Genomic DNA, 14,277 nt, shown 5'->3' with positions numbered 1-14,277 from the left:
TGTGACATCATCTACATTATTTTGATACTGAACTGAGTTGATGTTTCCGATTGAAGTATGAGGCTTATACCACTTTACATCTAAAGTTCATATTCACAGGTGTGCCGTAATGGGCGACTTCACTTGTTTGCACACAGAAAGCTTTTTAACCACGCGCGTCCTCGTTACGTGGCCATCGGAAGTAGCGAACACGGGGAACGAGCAGGCGTTTGATACTGCTGCGCTGTGCCCCTCATCCGAGGTGACCACAGCGTCGGAAAATGACTTCACTGGTTGCTGCCGGTGTTGCTCACATAAAACGTAGCTTACACTTTCAAAAAAAAGGGGGGTGGATGACAGATGAAGCATGTTGCTTGGTCGATGAGATCCAGCGTTCCACACGGCTGTGTATAATCGGGGTAACTTCAAACGATATCCATTCACACGTGCACTTCTGCGGATTCGCCGCCCTCGGTGTAGCCATCCGTGAAGCTGAAGATTCTGCCTACGTAAACGCACGCCTCCCGAATGATAAGCCTCACTTGCCTCACTACTCCTGAGCTATTTTCGTTGTGTGTGTGAAGCCTTGTAGAAATTGTTTCCATGCATTGTGTTTGCAGTCTCAAACTAACATACGAGTATGCTTTCAGCAGTCAAACAGAGTGTGTATAATACTTAGGCGAGGGCACGCGGTACTGTACTTGCTTGTGGCACTATGCTACAAGCCGGAATGTCGCGGGTTCGATTCCCAGTGAGGATATGGATTTTTCAGTTGACCCAATCCTTCCAGCCGCACTGTGGCCCTGTGGTCGACTCAGCCTCTTAACACAAATGAGTACCAGGATTTTTTTTGGGGGGGGGGTAAAGGGCGTCCGGCGCATGAAGCTGACAACCTCGCCGCCATCTGTGAGGCGATTTTCTAGAAAATGTGGAAGCTTTGACGTCACACAACCCAATGCGTCTCCATGGTCTTTTGGCTCTACTTTTTTTGAAATAATCAGGCAGGTTCGCTCAGGGCGGTGACGGAAGAAATCTCAAAATATAAGTTAGATTTAGCGGAGGTACAGGAAGTCAGATGGGACTGAGCTGGCACGGAACCTGCAGGCGAATATACATTTTTCTATGGAAAAGCGAATGAGGATCATGAATTAGGTACAGGTTTTCTCGTACACAAGAGAATCGTATCAGCAGTTCAGAGGGTAGAGTTCGTCAGTGATAGGATGTCATACGTAATACTAAAAGGTCGCTGGTGTGATATCATCGTTCAGAATGTTCGTGCACCACCGAAAGATAAGATTGAAGCTATAATGGACAGGTTCCACGAAGAACTGGAACAGGTATTTGATAAACTCCCAAAGTACCATATGAAAATATTGTTAGGAAATTCCAATTGGAACGTAGGTAGGGAAGACATTTTGAAACCAACAGTTGGGAATGAGAATTTACACGAAATTAGTAATGATAATGGAATTGGAGTAGTAAACTTTGCCATATCTAAAAAGCTTACTGTCAGAAGTACAATGTTCCCACATCGTAACATCCATAAATTTACTTGGACATCTCCTGATGGGGAGATACACAATCAAAGTGACCATATTTTGATAGACAGGAGACGGCACTCAAGTCTACTTGGTGTCCGAGCATTCAGGGCAGCACCACCGATATGATTCACTCAGCTAGTACAGCTTTGGTGTTAAGCGATTAGTACTTGCTCGCATGTGGAACGTCAGCTGGCATACTCTTCGGTCACCTGTCTAAAGCATTTCCTCAATAACTTACGAGGGTGAGTCCGTAAATAGGTCACAAATGAATATAAAACGCGAAACATGTGCTATTTGAACATGGAAAAACCTTTCTCGACATATCCTCCACCAACATTGATACGCTTGTCCCATTGCTTTACCAGTGCGTCGAGCCCCGCAGGATAGAAATCATTTGACTTTTGTCTCAGCCACTTTCGCACTTCCGTTTTAACCTCTTCGCCATCAGCTAAACGTTTGCCACCCAGTTGTAAAGCGCTTTACGTGACAAAAGTCCCCACCGTAAACAGGAAACATTTCTTTACGAATGTCCTTTGCATTGAGTCCTTTTGCCCCCCCACCAAAACTCGCACAACTCTGCTCTACGTCAGACCACCCCTCAAGTACGGTCGCCATTTTTACTACTGAAACCGGAATCTGAACACGCAAACGCGGTACTTGCTTTAGCTACGTTTTAGAATCTGTTCTTTGTAAAGTCTATAACCCGAAGTTTTATGATCTGTTGCGTTGTAATGTCATGTATATCGGCAGCAGTTCAGCGACGTTTCGGAAGAACATGAACACAGTCAGTGGTCTACTTGCAACTTGTTTGCTGCTTTCTTGCGTGGCGTACTCTTCTTCCGTGAAGAGGAAGATGATATAAGGCAAATTTTTACCAGACTCTACTGCATTAGCATGAAGGACCTGCGCTTCATAGCCGCTGGTGTGAAAGCATCAGGCATAATATACACCTGCTTATGCTCTGAATTTATTAAACGTAATCAGCTTCTGGATCCAGAATATCGGCGAAATGTGCAGCCCTTAATTTCCCTGTTTCATAGGCCCGCTTCGATTGGGGATCAGGGCTCCAGGTGTCACAAGGACACGCAGGACAACAAAGGACATGTACGTGTTGGTGATCCCAGTGTCGCGTGGAGAGCCTGCCTGCTACTCCGCAACTTGACGTTTACTGCAGGAGTAATTGTATTAGAAAGAAGCGCGAGGCAGTTAATTTAGTCTCTTCAATACGACTTGTTCCATAATTGATTTTTGTTTTCGGAAATGACGTCAGCAATGCTGTAGGGTTTAGGATAAGGCCAGTCGCTTGTGCTTCGTACCATTCACAGCATCTAGCGTCGTGCGCGTTCGGAGGTTATTTTGCATTTAGTTAGCGTAAATAAGTTGAATATTGGATGGCAAATTTTCAAACACAGTGTTCGCCCAAAATACCTGATCTCTCTCTCCTTCTTGTGTTCAGCTGGCGACAGATCATCGCAATGATGATTCTGCGACCGCTAAACAACGCGGATACGTGACAACTTCAGTTACATCAGGCGGTTGTTGCATGACGTCCCCTGCAGATGCAAAATCGCGCTGGCAAATGGATGGATGGGATTTAGTTCTGACGGACACGACAACGAAAGGAAGGCAAATTTTGTGAGACGCATGCCCCTTCTGCATTGTCTGCACACTCACACCACGTCATGTTGTGTCCACACACTTTCCCTGGAATGCGATCTCGAACACTTGCAGTTTACCTACTTCTCATGTGTCGAGAATGGCCCTCTCTCTCAGTACATCGGGTCAAATGGGGGAGAGGGGTGTATAGATCCACATATTTTTGACCTCGGCACTAGTTGCAGGTCAGTGGTCAGCTTCACACCCTGGCCGATTTACTCCCGGCGAAACAGTCCCCCGTACCCTTTAGATAGAAGCGTGGGTGAACCCCAGAATCGGTCTGGACGACATGGAGAGGAGAGAAACGTTGCCGGTGCCGGGACTCGAAATCCGACCCAGTAGCCAGTCTCTATGCCGACTCCGCCATCCCGGCTCGCAATGCAAAGTACCTCAAACTGGGCCACGACCCGCTTAAATTCGTCTCTTGCCGCAGTGCGAGGTGCTGAGGGCTTAACTACACAGCATTGAATGAAATGTAAAATCATGACGGAGCCTTAAACGGGAAAGTTATCTGGGTGCTTTGCTGTTCTGTTTATTTGCGTGTCTAGGTTTAGTCTGCGCTCTGTATCTCGGACAGCAGGTACCGTCGTATGTTGGAATCATAGTTTCTGGTTATGCCGTTATTGAAGTTTCTTGTATAACGACATACGTATTATTGAAGATGGTGACAAATAGACGAATTTGTCGAGAGATACGAGAAACAGAAGTGCACTTAGTTTTGGGAATGATCATTTCATGATTTTTCGTGGTCTTTGTGTATCGCTGATATGCAACAGTAGTCCACAGTGCAGATGCGACATACACACCCAAACACAAGGTATACCCAGTACAAAAGCAGGGCGACATAACCTAGAAGATAAGGGAGAACAAGCTGGACACTAATAATAGCACATCGTGAATAGATTCTATAACAGCCGATCTCAGTGGTCGCGCCTTCTAAGGCATGAACTGTCTTCGAACGCTGGGATCGTGGGTTCGAATCCCACTCGAGGCATTGATGTCTGCGTGAGTTGATTCTAGGTTTGTATTGTTATGTGTGTAGGTGGTAGCGGCCTTGCGACGGGCTGATCCCCGTCCAAGGAGTCCTACCGAATGTGTGTAGGATTAAGAAACTGACAGAAAGGGACCAAGGTCCAGCAAAAGGGCTGTAGAGCCATAGAGAGAGAGAGAGTGACAGCGAGCCCCGGGCAAAGGGAAACCTACACTGCCGGACAAGAACAACATAGATTTCTATATTCAGTGACAAGATAATTTTAAATTAAAATTAGAAAAATTCTTGCAACTTTGTGACGGTTGCATGTATGACATGATCGTAATGCCTAACACTGATATGGATCCATGTCAGGACAGTTTAATAACAAGAGATGAATTTGATGAGACTGCCTGAAGATGGTCCCAAATGTGGACCGAAACACATTGCAACCATCAGATATAACCAAAGCGACCAGGTCGATTGGTTTATCTTTATTTTGTTGTGTTGACGGCCAAATCCCACCAATCGTGATCGGCTATCAGCTTCTTGTTAACGTCGGTAGACTGATTGCCCTAGCGTTTACTGTGGCCATGTTTGTTTGTTTGTTCCAGCTGCTGCAGCTGGTGGTGGGTGGGGACTTGCCGTGCAGCAAAGAGGAGGCTGCCTCCCTGGCAGGCATCCAACTCCGTATTGAGGAGTCATGGGGCCGACCGCTCCCCGGAGGAACATCTTCCACCACGCAACACCCCCCGGTTCCCGTCTCGCCTGACGATCCATCTACCCTGCGGCCCATCTCGGAGGACAAGGTAAGCCGCAGAGACATTCAACAGAAGCCGATAATCACGCAGTTTCTGCAGTTTATGCAACCCACTGTCTTCTTTGCCCTATTCACGCCATGAGTCTGGTCCTCTCGTCTGTCCCACGCACGCTCAGTTGGCACAACAAACAGGCTACGAGCTGCATAGTCGAGGACTCGGTTAATTGCATCCAGATTTGCCATGAGACCTGACTGCTGGTTCCTCTCTAGTGCCGAGGGTAATGCTATTGCTATACTTGTGCTCCTTCCTACGCCTTCTCGACTTGATGCTTAATTAATTATGTGTCCATTCATGCTACATTCACTGTCACAGCTAACTCCTCCATTTGATCATTCGTGAAATATTTGTGGAGGAAAGAAATTGCACCTCACAATTATGTGGTTTCCTTCGTCTTATAACTTATATTTTGAGATTTCTTCTGCCACTGCCCTGAGCGAACCTGCCCTATACAAACTTGGTACATTCCAAGTGCCAAATCTCATATCCATTTTCATTAGTTCAGGTCGTTTATTCAAGGAATCCGTCCAGGTCCGAGGCTTTGTGTTCATTTTAGTAACGAGATTATTTTTTATGGTGAAGAGTTGTTAGCCGTAGGCCCAACCTCAAACCTGGAGGACCACCCTTTGTTGGCTGTCCGCGACTGCTTATTCAGTATATTCGCAGCTTCCCTCCATAGCTGGAGGGCGTCTCCTCCATCCGCAACCTGAGGACGCGCCATGCCGTGGTGACAAGTAACACCGCTCTTTTCCAACCCGCCTTTGCTTGTATCAGCGCAGTCGGAACGGTGCTATCCCTGCTACACCTGTTTCTACCTTAGGACAGTGTATGATGGCTACTGGAAGTTGTCCTCACAGATCAAACTAAGGAAGATCGGTATAGGTACGGGAAACTAGCTGGGTCGGTTCGCATGGGTCTCAGGGTAGCGATGCCGAAGAAAGCGTTTTTCTGAGAGTTGAGCCAATTGACGTTTATTCACCTGCTAATTCACCACACTGTTAAATTAATGTATTCTTAGCTTTAAGTTACAGCGTTACACTATCGGCTAGCTATGTCCCGGAGCGTGCAAGGGTCACGTCCGTTCAGTTCGGAATATTGTGAAAGTCTCTCCTTTTGTGGAATGGCTTGCACCCCCACGCCGGGAATTCGAAAGATAGTGTTGACATATACATTTTCATCCCATCTTCCGTAGGAAGCTTGAACGAGGCAACCCAATCATACTGGCCCTCATTCACAGGCAATTGTAACAAGCTCTGACCTGTCCTTTGAGGCGCGTCCGGTTCCCTGTACCCGAGCTAAATTTATGACTGATCGTAAATGTCAGAACTCCGGACTTCTTGTTTCTGCCAGAATCTAGAGAATTTCAACATAAACACCGTATTGCACGTCCCAGACAGTGAAATACGATATTATAGATCACGATACATTTCCAGTAATATCGAAACATAAAACTTTTGAAATTAAAATTACCGAGAATTAATTAGAAATAAATTTCATGGTCATCTATAATCATCAAAATAAATAAGGGCTCAGAATGATCAGCGTCACAAGAGATCCACCAAACACGGGTTTGTACGTCTGAGCTTCAGATATTCTCAAAAGCTCATAATGGTTTCCTCAGGATGAGAGATCGCCTTTCTTACACATGCAGTAAAGAACTTACTCTTTAAGTAAAGCTGTAGATTTGTATGAGCTAACTCCTATGTCGCATAGAAGTCGCTAAGGTTAATCTGTTGGAATTAGAATCAAAGTTAGTTTTATCCGAAATGTTATGGTACACTTCTAGTGGCCGCTAATGACGTCTCTGCAAACGGACAGGCTCAGACACATTCTCAAAGTCAAATAAATTCGGAATAAACAAGAATACGCTTTGAATGAATATGAAATGTAAGATGGTGAATCACTGTGTTTGTATATGTTGTCAGATAACAAAAGATATTGTTGGGAAATCCAGCAGTATCTCTCTTTGTAGAAGCGTTACAACACATTTGGCAACACACATCAAACATTTCAGTACACGCAGGTTATTTGTGGCCCGTTTCTAAACACACTGGAAGGTTTGAATACCCACCGGTTATCTGCAGCCATTCCCAAAACAATTTGGAAGCCTTTACTAGGCACCTGCTTTCTGCAGCGAGTTCCTCAGGCAACTGTGAAGGTTTTACTAGAAACCAGTTCCCCACACGGTTCAGAAGATATAAATACACACCGGTTTTTTGGAGTCAGCTCCTCAGAAAATTCGGGAGGTTTCACTGCGCGCAGAATATCAACAGCCTGATCCTTAGGCAGTTCGAAAAGTTTTCCTTTACTCACAGTTCATCTGCAGCCAGATATCAGACTGTTCGGAAGTGTTTAATACAAAGCGGTTGTCTGCAACCAGTTTCCCTCGAGACGCTTGTTATCCGTACCCAGTTCCACATATAGTTACTACATACTTGTAATCTGCAGGTAGTTTCTCAGACCCTTCCGAAATTTTACTACAAGTCAGTTGTCTGCAGGAATTTCCTCAGAACGTTCTGATGGTTATCTGCAACCATATTGCAAGACAATTGAAACTGTTTTCATATACATCAGTTCTCTGTGGCCAGTTCTTCAGAAAATTCGGAAGGTTTCACTGCACACAGAATACCAGCAGCCCGTTCCTCGGACAGTTCGGAGGTTTGTTTAAACAATTGTTGTCTGCAGCCAGTTGACAGATTTCTCAGAAGAATTTGCTAAACAGCGGTTGTCTGCAGCCAGTTTCTCATATATTTTGGAAGTTTTTAATAGGAGTCAATTGTCTGCAGGAATTTCCTCAGACAATTCGGAAGGTTTTACGACACACACCCACTCTCTGCAGCCTGTTCTCAAGACAATTCTGAAAGACATGAAAAGATTCTGACGATGGTGTACACTGTACTTGTTTTGGCTTATTTTGGGCTTCACCCATCGTCTGGTATGTAAAAGACAAAAGACCAGGACGTTTCGGAGACTGGATCTGTCTCCGTCCTCAGGTGGATGAGGTAGGGTAGACCTACTCAGTTGGGGCCGTTGGAAAGAGCTAGTCTCAAACAGTGGACCGATTACAGTGATTGAGACTAGCTCTTTCCAACGGGCCCACCTGAGTAGGTTTATCCTTCCCTATCCACCTGAAGACGGAGACACATCCAGTCTCCGAAACGTCGTGGTCTTTTGTCTTTTACATACCGGACGATGGGTGAAGTCCAAAATAAGCCAAAAGAAGTGCAATTCTGAAAGTTTCACTGAAGACAGAGTATCAGCAGCCATTTTGCTGCACGCCGAGTAACTGCAGTGAGATACCAAACACACCAGATGATTTTGCTATGCACAGTACCTGTATGCAGTTCCCCAAACACATCGAAATGATACACACTGTCTCCAGGCTTTGCCCAAGATGCTTCGGAGTGTGTCAGTACTCATTTCCCGGACCCATCTTATTGTTTCAATACTCACAGATTGCCTGCAGCCAGTTCCCACAAACAGTGAGGTTATTCTCTTCCTACATAACTCAGAGAGTGCTTTTTCGTCAGTTAGTGGCGTGGATCATTGATACTTTCTGTTTCTGGCATACGAGTATAAGATCGAAAATTGTTACACTGAAAATGTCGGATTCACAGGTATTTTATTCTGTAAAAGGTAAAGCTATCTCTTTAACAGGCCGTGAAGGCTCAAATGGTTTTGAGACGTCGAGGCTTACACATTTTCTAGGCAATCGGCTCACAGATGGCGGTGAGGTTGTCAGCCTTACGCACCAGCCGCACTTTACCCCTCAGGAAGATTCCCGGTACTCATTTCTGTTAGAGGGTGAGTCGACCCGAGGGCCATAGGGCGGCTGGAAGGGATATCAATTGACAAAACCATTAACTTCATCAGGATTCGAACCCGCAGCCTTCCGGCTTCTAGCACAGTGCCTCAACCAACTACGCAACCGCGTGACCCCTTTTATTCCCTAAGGCACCTTATTCAAGCCATGACACAACCTCAACATTTGAAGAAAGCAGTCTTCTGGGATTTGGCACCGTGTATATGTGGTGTTAACCGATGTTTCGGAGGAACGTATCGCCTCCATCTTCAGGGTAGAAGAAAAAATATATAAGAAATCTGCAAGCAAAGAGACCGTGAGAACCGGTAAAAGCAGTCTGCAGTCCTCCGAAACGTCGGTTAACACCACATATACACGGTGCCAAATCCCAGAAGACTGCTTTCTTCATAGTCACCGCCGTGAAAGCCTCAGATCTTACAACCTCAACATTTGTTCATCAGTACGAACCTTGAAACCGCTGATAACTAACCAGTCCTGCCGTCTACGTGTATGATCCCTGTTCATAAAGTGAATGCATAATCTGTCTCCCACGTTACTTACCTGACTTCAGTTCAAGCATTAATGCACAGGAAACCCTGCCGGCCGGCACTTTTCCTTTCGACTCATCCTTTTGAGGTTTCCAGGGCCATTCTTGAGACTGTCGTGTTCTGTGCTGTAACTCCTTTTGGAGGCACATACTGCCAGCGTGTTCGGCGGTAGATTCTTAGGGTGACCTTGAACATGGCCGTCTTTTTGTTGACTCGTCCTACTTGCCGGACCAGACACCATCTCCTGTCGCCCAGCGAGTCCTTGTCCCGTGCTTGTGTAACCGAAACCATTCCTCACCGCACATGTTTCGGCCCCGCGTATGGAGGCGACAGGCTCACCACAGGGATGCTCATAATGTCAACTTAATCAGTAAAATGTTAATTCATTTTTTATTCTTTAGTTTTCGGCGCTGTGTGTATCTAGACCACTTAGTGTCAGACAGTAAGATGATATGAAAGGACGTAAAAAGAGGAGAGTCGAGGGATGTAGCGCGGATAGAACTGAGAACTGCGCACAGAGAATATAGTCGGTGACTTGAACGGAAGGGCTGAAGGCGTGTATGGAAAATTGGTATTAAAATTTGCGTTCTTTTTGTGCTGTAATGACATTTCAGTTTCTATAGAAGACGGAGAATTTTTTGACCAGCTGAGTGACGATCGCCGTCGCAGTTAGTCTGTCAGTTATTTGGTTAGTTAGTTAGTTAATTAGCTGTGATACGCGAGTTCTGGTTTCATCACAGAAGTCGAAAATTAAGTTGTGTGCGATCTTTTACAGGAGAGTTTCCTTCTGCCAGTGCCCAGCTTCAGCGCAGGCAACATGGCGCGCCCCGTAAGTCCTCTCGCTGAAGAGGCAGAAATTGGCAGTGAAGAAGGCGACGTCGATGCTGGAGGAAGCGGCAGTGGGAGTGGAAGCGGAAGTGGGGGCGGCAGCGCTTGGAGGCGAGCAGGAACAACATCGACTTCTTCCTCGGGCCTCCGGGGGCTTCAAAGTGGGCAGCTTAAGAACACTAGCAGCCTTCTGAGGAAGTGTTATCCCTCCAGCTCAACACAGGTGCCGTTTCTGCCAGCCGGCCGCCTCGAAGACTGTCTTCCTCCCTGCTACCATGGCGCGAAGACCATGGCCAAGCTAATTAAGGTAAGCTCATAGAAGTTGTTTTGGATCTGTCGTTACTACAACCGTTCGAGACTTGGGTTGCAGCTCCCACACGTGTGTTAGACACGGCCGGTTGAGACATGCAGAATGCAGTAGCTGCCAGTGAGTGTGATAGTTTCAAGTACCCTACCTACATCGAAAGCAGTGCCACTGCATGTGTAACTCTAAGATCTAGGATCATTTTTATCGAGAAGTGTATCACACCTAAAGTTAAATTGAAATGTAGCCTGTTCCGGTCTCATGCATCAAGACTGCATCTTTGCCCTTTATCAGTAATTTTTGTTTAGGAGGCCACTCTCGAAAGCTGTTCGGAATTTGTGCCCTTGCAGGCGATCCAGTTTGCGCGTGTCCCTTGTATGTGTATATACCGCAATTAGGGCCGCGCCATAGCTCAAGCGGTTAGTCGCTGGCTTCCCGATCCCGCGTCTGGTCAAGTGGGATTTGTGGTGGACAAAGTGGCGCTGGGGCAGGTTTTCTCCGAGTACTTCTGTTTCCCCTGCCAATCTTCATCCCACCAACTGCTCCACAATCACCCTCACCTATCATCTGGGGCTGGTACAGTAGGCCAGAAGTGGCCGCAGTACAAGGGACTCAGCCCACCCCACTAGCAATAAAAATACCGCAATTGTTGATTGTTTGAAAGACCGACCATATGCTAATTAACGTACTGTACCACTGTTTCTTCACACTTCTTGCCAGTTGAAACATACTTGCTCGTCTCAAATCTGCGCTGTCCGTACGCGGGCTGATGGTGAGCGCTCTGAAGTCGTTGCCTGGATATTGGAATGCATTCCGTCTTGAATTGGTTTCGAATGTAGGGACTAATCTGCAGTGTAAATGTGGCACAAGTCTAAACCTAACCTGAGTCTCGCTCTTGCAGAAAGTGAGGCGCGTGGAAGTAGGAGGGCAAGGCATCACATTGCATTGTCGCCCCAATGCTTAGGCGGTCAAAGGAAGTCGTGGCATTACCCAAATCATAAGTCAGGATAGGCAGTCTTGTGGCAGAGATTTGAACCATGGACCTTTTGGATATATGGTTACGTAGGTACAAGTGGGTATCGGACATGCGAGAACCCTGAACCAGGAATCTACAGTTGCACTGCAGTTTGGTGTAGTCTATATAAATTAAGCCGACGTTTCGGAGCAACATACCGCTTCCGTTTTCACGGTCGAAGAATGAACCAAGCAAGAAACAAGTATGAAGTAGACAGCATGTAGATCGTAAATAACTAAATATACCGGCAGTTGCAAATACAGGGGCCCTTAAAACCGGCCCTATAAAGTAAAGGGCTGTAACGCTTCTCATGAAGTTTCAGTAGTCTCTGAATACCATCTTAGTAAGTAAAGCTGCATAAGCGGTATCTTCATGAAAACAACGGTACGTGAATGGGGGGAGGGGGTCAAGAACAAAACGTCGATTTTTTCGAAACCTGCTTTACCGGTCGAAATGATTTCTTTGTTGTTCGATGTTTAGCAAACAACAGCGAGGGATTCGTTATCCAGATGGAGTTAAATATGTGAACTGTTGTAAACGAGTGTACTTGTGATACATCAAATAGATCCAGTCATGAAATCTAGAACCCAGAATTATTAGTCACGTTACCCCGGATACACGTGACAGTATTTTGAAACGTGTAACATACACAGCTTTAAATCGAGGGTTACTGTAGAATTAGTTTTACAAAACGCAGAAGAACTGCAGTAAAGGAAACCTGCCCGTCCTTTACAATAAAACACTCCACATGCAGAACCTAACCATACAAATTTCAAATTTTGGGTTTGAACATTTTATCCAATCATACCCATAAATGAACTTAAGAGTTTCCACCATATGTAACTGAAAGCATAGGATCTCTGTTTCTAAAAGCAACTACCCCCTCCCCCTCTCTTGTGCTTGCGTGTAATCCTCAACGTGTGTGCTCAGTTACATGTCCCCGTCCCATCCGCCATAATTTCCTGTAGACTAAGCTTATTACATCCATATACTATTCATATGGGAGGAGCTGAGCTTTCGCTGTATTCACATAACGCCAGCTTCGCAAAAGCAGGTGTTCAAGTGGAAAACAGGGATGCCTCATTGGAACATCACATTACATGATAAACCTTTGTGCCTGTCTCTTTGGTCTGACAAGGGTCAGGTGAAGAGGTGATCCGCAAAGCGTCGAGGTTGCGAATTTAGAACGCCTGGTTGAACCTGGAGCAAAATATCCCACAAGCTTGGGCGACCCGTAGTAATATGCACATGTGCTGAAAGTGGGTGCATAGCCAGTGCGCGTACTGACCTTGCAAACGAAACCGATATTTTTCTGTATCTTCCAGTTAGCATATGAAGAATTCCCGTTGCATTGTCCCAGCGCAAGATTCGTGTCCGCTAATTCAGTAAACGGACAGACGCTTTCCAATACTGGCTGGGTCTAGTAGATTGTTTCAGAGAGAATGAAACTTAATACGAATTAGTGTTCATTTGTCTATATTAGTGCTACGTAGATATTTGTAGTAAGACTGGTATATAGGCCGCGCCATAGCCCAAGCGGTTAGTCGCTGGCTTCCTGATCCCGGGTCTGGTCAAGTGGGATTTGTGGTGGGAAAAGTGGCGCTGTGGAAGGTTTTCTCCGTGTACTTCGGTTTCCCCTGCCAGTCTTCATTCCACCAATTGCTCCACAGTCACCCTCACCTATCCTCTGGGGCTGGTACAATAGGCCAGAAGTGGCCGCAGTACAAGGGACTTAGCCCCACCCACTGGCAATAACAAGAACCGGCAGATAATGTAAACCTGACCACAGTGTTCGGCGTCAACTCGTCCTCTGCGTTCGCGTCACACAAACAAATTGCTTTCGGCAGAAACGCCAGGATCTCATACTGTATAATGGTCGGAATTTTTTAAGGGAAATCATCAAAGGGCGCTTTCATATGAACATATTTTAATTTATTTTTGATATCCCGAAATTATCCTATACGGCGTATAATGACGCATTCTGCATATATAGTCTAAATAGTCAGAGATTCGTAACGGAAGATACCGCGGACGTTTCAAGTTCTTATTGAATCCCCGTCAAGATGGGTCCACTCCCTCAAGATGTGTTCCTCGTTCTGAAGTGCTGAAACACATCGTTATAAGGGAGCAGCATGTCACATGCGCTGAGGCTACAGACGCAGGATGTCAGTGCGCCTTCTTTCATCTCTTTGGGGATCTTGTTTCCTTCTATGAGCGAAAATACAGTAGTTGCTGAGGAAGATACTGTCACGTGTATGCGTGACTATAGACGGGGTTTAGATTGAGGATTGGATTTATTGACCACTTATATATATAACTCGTGACTGCACTTCACGGATCAGTGTCACACACAGACTAGTGTCCTCAGTCTGCTACAGTCTCCACTAGCCATTGTCTGACAACGGCTTCCAACGGCAGACATAACTATCTATTCCCGTGCCTGAGCTACCAGCTTCTAACAGCAACGGCGCACAGGCTGGCAGTCAGCTTGCACCAACTTTCTGGCTTTCTCTTCACAGGTTGTCATACAAGTGACACACTTCAGGTCAGGTCATGTTACAACTGACGGTCAGTCAGTCTGTCGGTCTTGGTGTCGAGCCCCAGCTGGGGCTCATGACCAGATATTTCTTTTCAATGAAAGTTACCGTCCTGTCCATGTGTAGCGCCCTCTCTGACGAGAGGTCGGGTCTGTCATCTGTCAGTCAGTCTGTATTAAGTCTATTGTCTGTATTTACATACATTTACAAATACACACTTAATCCTTACTTCTGTGTACAATATATACACAGCCTCTGTCAGTCCAGGCTAGGTACAGC

The 14,277-nt window shown here is 46.0% G+C and overlaps 1 protein-coding gene across 1 annotated transcript in view; it reads left to right on the top strand.

The window, feature by feature from the left end:
• The window catches only part of LOC111863042, a gene marked incomplete at its 5' end in the record, with an annotated part of 254,203 nt that overhangs the window by 121,504 nt on the left and 118,422 nt on the right, over nucleotides 1–14,277 (top strand). Inside the window, 2 exon segments of the mRNA XM_023848988.2 lie at nucleotides 4,761–4,955; nucleotides 10,090–10,449. Coding sequence (XP_023704756.2) covers nucleotides 4,761–4,955; nucleotides 10,090–10,449 — 555 coding nt within the window.

This window comes from Cryptotermes secundus, unplaced genomic scaffold, assembly GCF_002891405.2.
Source record: "Cryptotermes secundus unplaced genomic scaffold, Csec_1.0 scaffold1452, whole genome shotgun sequence".
Lineage (NCBI taxonomy): Eukaryota > Metazoa > Arthropoda > Insecta > Blattodea > Kalotermitidae > Cryptotermes > Cryptotermes secundus.
The sequence above is the reverse complement of the archived record's forward strand: the minus strand, read 5'-3'. Positions and strand labels throughout refer to the sequence as shown.